This window comes from Ursus maritimus, unplaced genomic scaffold (assembly GCF_017311325.1).
Source record: "Ursus maritimus isolate PB19 unplaced genomic scaffold, ASM1731132v1 scaffold_30, whole genome shotgun sequence".
Taxonomy (NCBI): domain Eukaryota; kingdom Metazoa; phylum Chordata; class Mammalia; order Carnivora; family Ursidae; genus Ursus; species Ursus maritimus.
The window spans coordinates 7492767-7504386 of record NW_024425564.1 but is presented as its reverse complement, the minus strand read 5'-3'; the positions used below and the strand labels follow the sequence as shown (position 1 = coordinate 7504386).

The window sequence follows — 11620 nt, the reverse complement described above, 5'->3', positions numbered from 1 at the left end:
TTTGGGAGAGCTCCTACTGGTATTTGACAAAATATCTGGTAAACACTTTCCCCCTCTCAGACACTTCTTTTAGGATTATATATAGAGCGAGTATATGTATATTTGTGTACAGATTCTGTATAAATACTGTTATTAATGATGATAATAAGAAATACAAAGTCAGCCAATGGCCCATTTTTATCTATCAAAATTTTCACATACGGATACTTGAAAATATTCACGTTGACTAAAGATCTCAATTTTCAATCTCGTGTTTTCTTCTTTTCCCTTTTAGTTAAGTTTTCTATAGCTCTCCTTGTTAGTTTTTTAAAAAAACTTCTGTAAAAGTTATAATTAAATTTCATAAGAGGAAAAACAAAGATGTATATCATGTATTATATATATGTAAATGTATATATATACACATATAATGTATACACGTATACATACATATACTTATGTATACATAATGTATATATAGATACATATATTATAAATGTATACATAAATACATATATCACATACATGTATACATAGATACATATATTAGATATATGTAATTTATATATATATTACATTCCCACACAGTGATTTCCTTGTCCCTCACTGTTTATCCTGTGATTATAGTCCATAGATTTGCTACACTGGACACATGAGACAAATCATCTGCATTGTTTAATTTTTGAAAAATTTCTCACTGGTTACCTTGGAATGAGCAAACCTTGACTGTGAAGCAGGAGCTTTTGCCTTACATGAATAATATAATGTCTTTTGAACCTCTTTGGTTAAATCAAAATGTTTTTCTGTCCCCTGTTTATTTGCCTTTTTTTTTTTTTTTGCTGGTTTTAGTTCTACTTGTGGGGGCCATTTGAAATCTAATGCCAGGTGAAATAAGTCCATCAAAGAAGGATAAATACTATAGGATTTCACTCATATGTGGAATTCAAGATACAAAAGAATCAAAGAAAGACAAGAGAGAGACAAAGAACAGACTCTTCAGCATAGAAAACAGATGGCACCAGAGAGGAGGTGTTGGGGGATGGGTTAAATGGATGATAGGGATTAAGTAATGCACTTGTTGTGATGAGCACTGGGTGTATGGAAGTGCTGAATGACCATATTTTACACCTGAGCTAACATTACGCTACTGCCCGTAGACTCACTGGAATTGAAATAAAAACTTTAGCTGATGTTGAAGAGGTTACTGCTTATGTTCTCCTCTAGGATTTTGATGGATTCCTGTCTCACATGGAGGTCTTTCATCCATTTAGAGTTTATCTTTTTGTATAGTGTAAGAGAATGATCCAGTTTCATGCTTCTGCATGTGGCTGTCCAATTTCCCCCACACTATTTATTGAAGAGACTGTCTTTTTTCCAATGGATATTTTTTCTTGCTTTGTCAAAGATTAGTTGACCATAGAGTTAGGGTCCATTTCTGGAATCTCTATATTTTGTTCCATTGATCTATGTGTCTGTTTTTGTGACAGTACCATGCTGTCTTGGTGATCACAGCTCTCTAATATAGCTTGAAATCAGGCAACGTGATGCCCCCGGATTTTTTTTTCTTTTTAAACAAATCCTTAGGTGATTTGGTGTCTTTTCTGGTTCCATATGAGTTTGAGGATTTTTTTATTCCAGCACTTTGAAAATGGCGTTTTTATTTTGATTGGGATGGTTTTGAACATATTAATTGCTCTGGGTAGCACAGACATTTTAACAATGTTTATTCTCTCAATATATGAGCATGGAATGTTTTTCCATCTTTTTGTGTCTTTCAATTTCTTTCATAAGTGTTCTCTAGTTTCTAGAGTATAGATCCTTTACCTCTTTGGTTAGGTTTATTCCTAGGTATCTTATGGGTTTTGGTGCTATTGTAAATGGACTCCATCCCCTAATTTGTCTTTCGACAGTTACATTGTTAGTGTATAGATATGAAACTGATTTCTGTGCATTAATTTTGTACCCTGGGACATTACGGAATTGCTGTATGAGTTCTACCATTTTTCAGGTGGAGTCGTTTGGGTTTTCCACATAAAGTGTCATGTCATCTACAACGAGAGAGAGTGTTTGACTTTTTCTTTGCCAATCCCTTTATTTCTTTTTGTTGTCTGAATGCTGAGGTTAGGACTTCTAGTACTATGTTGAGCAATAGTGGTGAGAGTGGGCATCCGTGTCATGTTCAATCTTAAGGGAAAGGCTCTCAGCTTTTCCCCACTGAGAATGACATTCACTGTGGGCTCTTCATAGATGGTTTTTATGAAATGGAGGAATGTACCCTCTATCCCTACACTCTGAAGATTTTTAATCAGGAAAGGAGGCTATATTTTGTGAAATGCTTTTTCTGCATCAATTGAGAGGATCATATGATTCTTGTCTCTTCTCTTATTAATGTGTTCTATCACCCTGATTGATTTGCGCGTGTTGAACCATCCTTACATTCCAGGAATAAATCCCACCTGATCGTGATGGATAATCCTTTTAATGTGCAGTTGGATCCTATTAGCTAGGATCTTGTTGAGTATTTTGGCATCCATGTTCAGCAGGGATATTGGTCTGTAATTCTTTTTGATGGGGTCTTTGCTTGGTTTTGGGATCAAGGTAATGCTGGCCTCATAAATGAAGAGTTTGGAAGTTTTCCTTCTGTTTCTATTTTTTGAAACAGCTTCAGGATAATAGGTATTAATTCTTCTTTAAATGTTTGGTAGAATTCCCCTGGGAAGCCATCAGGCCCTGGACTCCTGGTTTTTGGGAGATTTTTGATCACTGCTTCAACCTCCTTACTGGTTATTGGTCTATTTAGGTTGTCAATTACTTCCTGTTTCAGTCTTGGTAGTTTATAGGTTTCCAGGAAGGCATCTGTTTCTTCCAGGTAGCTTAATTTTTGGCATATAGTTGTTGATAATAATTTTTAATATTTGTTTCTATTTCTTTGGTGTTAGTTGTGATCTCTCCCTTTTCATTCATAATTTTATTAATTTGGGTCCTTTCTCATTTCTTTTGGGTAAGTCTAGCCAGTGATTTATCGATGTTATTAATTCTTTCAAAGAACCAGCTTCTAGTTTCATTGATCTGCTCTACTGTATTTCTGGTTATTAATTCATTGGTCTCTGCTCTAATAATAATTACTTCTCTTCTTGTGCGTGGCTTAGGCCTCCTTTGTTGTTCCTTCTCCAGCTGTTTAAGTTGTAAATATAGAGTCTGTATTCTAGATTTTGCTATTCTTTTGAGTGAGGCTTGGATGGCTATGTATTTCCACCTTAGGACTGCCTTTGCAGTATCCCACAGATTTTGGACTGATGTGTTTTCATTCTCATTGGTTTCCATAAATTGTTTAAGTTCTTCTTTAATTTCCTGGTTGACCCAAACATCCTGAAGCAGAATGGTCTTTAGCTTCCAAATGTTGATTTTCTTCCAAATTTTTCTTGTGATTGAGTTCCAGGTTCAAAGCACTGTGGTCTAAGAACATGCAGGAAATAATCTCAACCTTTTGGTATTGGTTGAGACATGATTTGTGACCCAGTATGTGATCTATTCTAGAGCAAGTTCCATGTGCTTTTGAGAAGAATGAATATTCTGTTGTTTTAGGGTGGAATGTTCTGTATATGTGTATGAGATCTATCTAGTCCAGTGTGTCATTCAAAGCTCTTGTGTCTTTGTTGATTTTCTGCTTAGATGATCTGTCTGTTGCTGAGAGTGGAGTGTTGAGGTCCCCTACTATTAACGTATTATTATCTGTATGTCTCTTTATTTGGTTAACAGTTGGCTTGCGTAGTTGGCTGCTCCCCTGTTGGCGGCGTAGATTTTTATAATTGTTACATCCTCTTGTTGGATAGACCCTTTAAGGATGACATAGTGTTTAAGAATAATATAGTGTCTTTCTGTATCTTTAACTACGGTCTTTAGCTTAAAATCTAATTTGTCCGTTATGAGAATTGCTACCCCAGCTTTCTTTTGAGGTCTGTTGGCATGAAAAATGGTATTCCATCTCTTCATTTTCAGTCTGGATATATCTTTAGGTTCAAAGTGAGTCTCTTGTAGACAGCATATGGATGGGTCATGTCTTTTTATCCAATCTGCAGCCCTGTGGTGTTTTATGGGAGTATTTAGGCCATTCACGTTGATAGTGATTATTGAGAGATATGATTTTAATGTCATCATGCTGCCTGTGAAGTCCTTGTTTCTATAGATTGTGTCTGTAAATTTCTGTTCTGTATCTCCCTTGGGGTCTTTCTCCTTTTATAGAACCCCCCTTAATATTTCTTATGGGTTGGCTTGGTGGTCACATATTCTTTCAGTTTCTGCTGGTATTGGAATATCCTTGTCTCTCCATCCATTCTGAATGACAGCCTTGCCAGTTATGTAATCCTTGACTGCATGTTCTTCTCATTTAGTACCCTGAATATGTCTTGCCAGCCCTTTCTGGCTTGTGAGGGCTCCTTGGACAGGTCTGACGTTATTCTGATGTTCCTCCCTCTGTGCGTAAGGAATCTCTTCCCCCCGCCGCTTTCAAGATTGTTTCCTTGGATCTACGATTTGCAAATTGTACTATTATATGTCGTGGTGTTGGTCTGTTCTCATTGATCTTTGGAGGGGTCCTCTTTGCCTCTTGGACACAAATGCTTATTTTCTTCCCCAGATTAAGGATGTTCTCAGCTATGATTTGCTCAAATATATCTTCTAGTTCTTTCTCTGTCTCTTCATCCCCCCTAGGATCCCAATGATTCAGCCATTGGAACGTTTCATGGCGTTGTTGATTTCTTTATGTTTGTTTTCATGGATTTTAAGCTGTTTGTTCCAGGCTCCTCCTGCTCCTTCCTTTCTATTAGTTTATCTTCTAGATCACTATTTCATCCTCTGCCTCATTTACCCTAGCTGTTAGAGTATCTAGTTTAGACTGCATCTCATTCATAGCATTTTTAAGGTTGGCCTGATTAGTTCTCATAGATTCCTTAGGGATTGCTGTTGATCATTTTCTCAAGTCTAGCTATTGTCTTCATAATTGTTACCCTGAAGTCTATTTCTGACATCGTGGTTATATCCATATCCATTAGGTCTGCAGGAGGGTCCATTGCCTCGGTTCTTTTCTTGATTTGGAGTTCCTCCTCCTAGTTATTCTGTTGAGGGGTGGTTGAGGGAATGTACAGAGTCAAAAATATCAACCACAATCCATGCAAGGTGCACCCGGGAAAGTTCGGAGCAATCGGAAGCCACCACCAAAAAACCCAGCCGAAATGAAGCCCAAGAGTAAGATTTATAAAGTTAAAAAAAAGGAGGGGTGAGGGGAGGGGGCTGTAATCTCTCAATGTGAGCGATGTAAGGGTGTTTCAGTTCTTCCTGAGTGTATTTTGTTCTCTTTGTTAGAGAACACTGCTTCCAGGGGTTACAGGGAAATTAAAACTGGTATAAATATAAAGGTAGTATTGAATAGGGAAAAAAGGACTACATTGAAGCTTATATCTATCTATATATAAAAAGAAAAAGAAAAAAGTATAGGTGTGAAAAAGTACAAGTTAAAAAGTTACTGTGGAATATGTTGTATTAAGCATCTAGTTGCAATATAAATAGGTAAAAAGAAAAACAGAGAAGAAACATTAGACAGAATTAAAAAAAAAAAAAAAGTTGTATCTAAGAAATCCACAGACCGTAAGGGAACACCAGGAGCTCAACATACTATTTTCCCATGGTTTTGAGCTTTTACAGTTTCATGGGACCCTAGGGTTGTCGTCCTCTTGTTCTCTGAGCTTGTCTTCTGGGGTAGAGGCCTGTCGCCTTGTTTTTCAGGCAACCCTGATTTGGCGGACTTGCCCTGACCCCTATCAAGGGGCTGGGGTCTGTGGAAACTGGTTTTTTAGGCTTTTGTTCTCTGGCAGCTTTTCACGTCTTTTCAGAGGGTCAGAGGGAAGGAAAATGTCCACTCCAGACCTCTGCCCCCCGAGGAGAGAAGCCACAGTCTGCTCTTCTCTGAATCTTCCAGAACAGCCTCCCCCTCCCTAAGTTCTGCTGAACACCGCAGCCTCACACAGGTGGTGCTCGTCCCCAGCGATCTGTCAGCAACAACTCAGGCCCCCGCTTGTCTCTACCCCCTGTGCCTCCAAAACCCACAGCGATCCTGGTCTAGGTGGGCGTGGGCCATAGGCCATGATGGTGGCTGGCCAGCCCCCAGGGTCCACCAGCACAGGTCTGTGCAAGTGGCTGCCCACCTCCCAGCATTTGCCTCTTAAGCTCCTGGATTCTATTTGAACACTGTTTTCAGGCCTTTCCTGACCCACGGCCACCACTCTGCAAGCTATCTCTGGTCCCCAGGTGCAGGACACTTTTTCACTGGGGTATTACACTACTTTCCGGTGGCTAGCTTCTGGTGGCTCCCTTCCCCTTCTGTTTGTCCTCCTATATCTGTCCATGCAGTCACAGCTCCGTCCTTTATACCGCTCAGCTGTGATCCTCTGCTCCCATAGAGATCCAGAGGTATAATCTTACATCTCAGGATGATTTCATTGGTGTTCAGACAGGCTTGGTAGATATTCAGCTAAATTCAGGGGACCAGGTGAATCGGAATCCCCCACTCCTTCGCCATCTGCCCCCTTACTCCTATAATCTTTATATTACATATTATATAATGTTTACATATATGTTATATATTTATGCATATAGAATTATATAATGTTTATATATACATTTATATACATATATAATTATATGTAGCATTTATTATATGATGCATATATATTATGTTTCTGTAACATTATATATAATGTTATATTTGTATATAAAACTATATAAATATTTCTAAAATTGATTAAATTCTAAATTAAATTAGATTTTAAGATAGTATTGGGTAATCTTAATGTAATATACATAAGAAAATGTTTTGCACTTTTCTATCCTTGTACAAACAGAATATTACATCCTTTTCTCTATAAAATTGCAGGAGACTTTAATGGTTTACATTAATGGAACATGGCTTGGTATAGCAATGATTTCTCTCTCATGTATATTTGCAAAATACGTGTGGCTGAATTTTAACATTACATCGGAGTGACAAAGAGCTCCAGTTCTGGAGCCAGCATGCTTGGTTTCATATCCTGCTGCCACCACGAACATTGTGGCAAAGGGTGAGTGGCTTAAGTTCTCTGCACCTCAATTTTCTCATTTGGACAAGTTGGTAATTAGACTAGCCTTCCACATAGGGTACTGGCGGGGATTAAAAGGGCCAACACATGCAGTGTTTAAAATAGTCTAGCGCCTATTAAGTGCATTAGAAGTATTTGCTATTATTATTAGGGAGGGCATGTCAGAACCAGTGTAAAATTGGAAGCTAGTATGTAAAGCCAAAGGCACCCAGACAGAGTTCAAGAGTGAAAGGCAAGTGAGAGGAGTTGGGCTCATTGTAGAACCAAACCACTGTTAGAGTTTGGAGGGAATAAGGGAGATAGAAGCTTAAGACTTTCTAATTAATGTCTGTGGCTCCTGCTAGACTCAGACGAGTAGAAGACATGCAATATAGAAAACAGGCCACTGCATTAGCAGTGTGATTCATTATGAGGAAACAAAAATCCCTTCCTGGATACAGATTTTAATGGGCAGTCAAGGGAGGTTGTTAATGGAAGATTTTTGAAATAATATAATTTTTTTCTAATAATTTTTTATTATGTTATGTTAGTCTAAATAATAAAAATTGACAAAGATCACCTTAATGTTCAGCATAAAAAAGATTGAGTGATATTTGGATTCTTTTCCATTTTTCAGAAGTTTTTCTTTAAATTCCAGAGTCAGTTAACATACAGTGTAGTATTAGTTTATGACTCTTCCTTCAGGTCCAGGAAAAAATGAATGATGAGGGGAAAACGCAAGTTCTGAAGGCTACTTGGTTCTACTGGGTTGTCCCAAGTGGCCTCGTCTGGAAGTCGCTCTCTGTCTGGTTATCTTGATGTTCTACTTGATGACATTGATAGGCAACCTGTCCATCATTATCTTGTCGTACCTGGACGCCCATCTCCACACTCCCATGTACTTCTTCCTCTCAAACCTCTCTTTTCTGGACCTCTGCTACACCACCAGCTCCATCCCTCAGATGCTGGCCAACCTCTGGGGCCCAGAAAAGACCATCTCCTACACCGGTTGCATGATTCAACTTTACTTTGTCCTTGCACTGGGAACCACAGAGTGTGTCCTCCTGGTGGTGATGTCCTATGACCGTTATGCAGCTGTCTGTAGACCCTTGCATTATGCTGTCCTCATGAACCCTCGTTTCTGCCACCTGTTGGCTGTGGCTTCCTGGGTCAGTGGCTTCACCAACTCAGCACTTCATTCTTCCTTTACCTTCTGGGTACCCCTATGTGGACATCGCCGAGTGGACCATTTCTTCTGTGAAGTCCCAGCACTGCTGCGATTATCGTGTGTTGATACCCGTGTTAATGAGCTGACCCTCCTGATCAGGAGCTCCATTTTTGTTCTCATACCCCTCATCCTCATTCTCAGCTCATATGCTGCCATTGCCCGGGCTGTGCTGAGGATGCAGTCAACAGCCAGACTTCAGAGAGCCTTTGGGACATGTGGAGCCCATCTTACGGTTGTGTCCCTCTTTTTCATTCCAGTCATCTGCATATATCTGCAGCCACCATCAGGAGAGTCTCAAGATCAAGGCAAGTTCATTGCCCTCTTTTATACTGTTGTCACACCTAGCCTCAACCCTCTAATCTACACTCTGAGAAACAAAGATGTAAGAGGGGCAGTAAGGAGACTCGTAGGGCGGGAGAGGGAGATGTGACAGAGAGATTACAATTTTTGTCCTGCAATCTTTGTTCAGAGTCTTGTCCATCCTGGAGCTTGTTTTCCCTGCTTCTTTGATACTTCTTTTGGTCTACAACCCAGGAAGCATATCAGAAAATTTCGGCCCTAATTTTGGGTTCTTTTGATTGGCTTATTCTGAAAATATTATCTAAAGGTAACTTTTTGATTTGTACCATTTTAATCTTTAATAATTCCCTATTTAGTGTCCATGGAAACTAGAGACTGGGTTTTATTTTTATTTATTTATTTATTTTTAATTATTATTATTTTTTATTATGTTAGTCACCATACAGTTCATCCCTGGTTTTTGATGTAAAGTTCCATGATTCATTAGTTGCATATAACACCCAGTGCACCATGCAATATGTGCCCTCCTTACTACCCATCACCAGCCTATCCCATTCCCTCACCCCCTCCCCTCTGAAGCCCTCAGTTTGTTTCTCAGAGTCCATAGTCTCTCATGCTTCATTCCCCCTTCTGATTACCCCCCCTTTCTTTATCCCTTTCTTCCCCTACTGATCTTCCTAGTTCTTATGTTCCATAGATGAGAGAAATCATATGATAATTGTAGAGACTGGGTTTTAAAGATAATACACTAATTTATGGACTGAGCATTAATATCTACAGAGAGGGGAACAATAAGACAAAGATATAAATGAATTGAGTCTTTCGTCATTAACAGGCATTTGATTTAGCTAAATGGTCAAAAGATATATGTCAGTTCTTTGGCTGAAGCATACTTTTTTCAAGATACTAAATTATATGAGTGTTTTATCCTATGGGTCTATACACTAGTTGCATTGAAGAGTATAAAGAAATACCTGTTCAAATGGTTCATTTGTTCTCCCGTCCATATGTTCACCTGCTCATTCATTCATTTATTTACTTTGTAGCTAAATGTCTTCTACTTTTGGCATTTTTGTTAACATAGATGAATAAAGGACTCTTTTTTAAAATCTAAGTAGAACTCATTTTCTGGTGGAAGAAATGACAATGTAAGATGAAAAATGAACTATCTTTATATGACTTAATTTGTCACTGGGCATGGTGCTAATAAATTAGGGTAGCTTTGGTATGATGAGCATTGGGTAATATACTCAACTAATGAATCATTGAACATTATAACAAAAACTAATGATGGAGAGAGATGAGAGAGGGACCAGGAAAAAGACCCAGAGAAAGAGAAGAGGAAGCCGAGCTCTGTGAGGACTCAATCCCCAACTTGTTTCAATTCATTCATCCTTCTCTTCTCTCTACCTTGGGGAAGTGACTGTGGCACTTGTTCTGGAGGGTAAAAGTCCAAAATCAAGATGTTGATATGGCGGAGAGGGGAGTTAAGATGGTGGAGGAGTAGGGGACCCCATTTTCAGCTGGTCCCCTGAGTCGAGTTGGATAGGTACAAGACCAGCCTGAACATCCACGGTGTCAGCCTGAGACGCAGGAAGATACATCTGGATCTCTACAAATGAACATCTCCATCGCTGAGTATTGAGGTACGAAGCGGGGAGCTGTGAAACTGAGCACAGATATCGGAAGATAAACGGAAGGGGGAGGGAGCCACCGCGTTCGGGCGCTGGGAAGCGGTAGCCACCTGCATGGGGGATTGGGCGGACTCGCGGACCAGCACCCGCGAGAGAGCAGTCTGAGACCGTGAGCCAGGGAGCTCAGGGCAGATGGCGGCTTGCGGCTGGCGGTGTTAGAAACACAAAGGACAGAGACACGCTGGCCCTGGAAGTAAGGGCTGGGATGCCGGGTGTGTGGTACACATCCCGGGATGCTGCAGGGTTGAGCAGCACCAACAGAAACAGAGTTAAAGTGGCCAGAACATCAGTGGAGAACGGTCGCGATCCCTCTGTTCTGAGACAGAGGCTGAGATTCGGCCACTGCTGCTCTGACTCTCAGAAGAGGCACAGCAAACCGCCAGTGAAAGCCGCCAGAGAACAAAAGTCTGGAAATACCGGCTCACAATGTGCCCATCCCCATCCCCCCTCACAGGGGACACGGAGTCTCTACCCAAACAGGGTTGCCTGAGTATTGGCGCGGCAGGACCCCTCCCCCAGAAGGCAGGCTGAAAAATCAAGAAGCCCACATCCCTAAGATCCCTATAAAACAAGGGTGCATGGCCTGGGTCCCGGTCAATAATTTGGGCTCTGGACAGCCCCGCAACCTCTCCTCATCAGAATGACGAGAAGGAGAAGTCCCCCCCAGCAAAGAAAAAACAATGAGTCTGTGGCCTCTGCCACAGAACTAATGGATATGGATATAACCAAATTATCAGAAATGGAATTCAGAGTAACAATGGTCAAGATGATGTGTAGACTTGAAAAAAGTATTAACGAAAATGTTAATGAGAATATAGAATCTCTAAGGCGGAAATGAGAATCTGGCAGAAATTAAAAATTCTATAGCGCAAATGCAGGTCAAAACTAGAGCTCTGACGAGCCAGGGTAGATGAGGCTGAAGAATGTATCAGTGTGGAGGATGGGTTAGTAGAAGAGCTAGCATAGAATCAGGACTCAAAAAAATCCATGCTCAGGAATGTAGGTTAAGGGAGATTACTGACTCAATGAAATGTTCCAATGTCAGAATCCTCGGCATCCCGAGGGGTGGAGAAAAACAGAGATCTAGAAGAGATATTTGAAACAAATTGTAGCTGAAACTTCCCTAATCTAGCAAGGAACAAACATTCGTGTCCAAGAGGCAGAGAGACCCTCCCAAGCTGAACCACGACAGACCTAACACGCCACGTCATGGTGCAATTCGCAATATTAGATCCAAGGATACAGTATTGAAAGAGGCCAGGGCAAAGAATTTCTCACGTACCAAGGCAAAGGTATCAGAATTATTCGAA

The 11620-nt window shown here is 40.2% G+C and overlaps 1 protein-coding gene across 1 annotated transcript; it reads left to right on the top strand.

Annotated features, from left to right (window-relative positions):
- The first annotated feature begins 5147 nt into the window (after positions 1 to 5147).
- LOC103681994 (olfactory receptor 2J3-like) lies at positions 5148 to 8746 on the top strand. Its single transcript, XM_008711566.2, has 2 exons — positions 5148 to 5223; positions 7818 to 8746. Exons 1-2 carry the CDS (start codon positions 5148 to 5150, stop codon positions 8744 to 8746), a joined length of 1005 nt encoding a protein of 334 aa, XP_008709788.2.
- The last annotated feature ends 2874 nt before the right edge of the window (positions 8747 to 11620 follow it).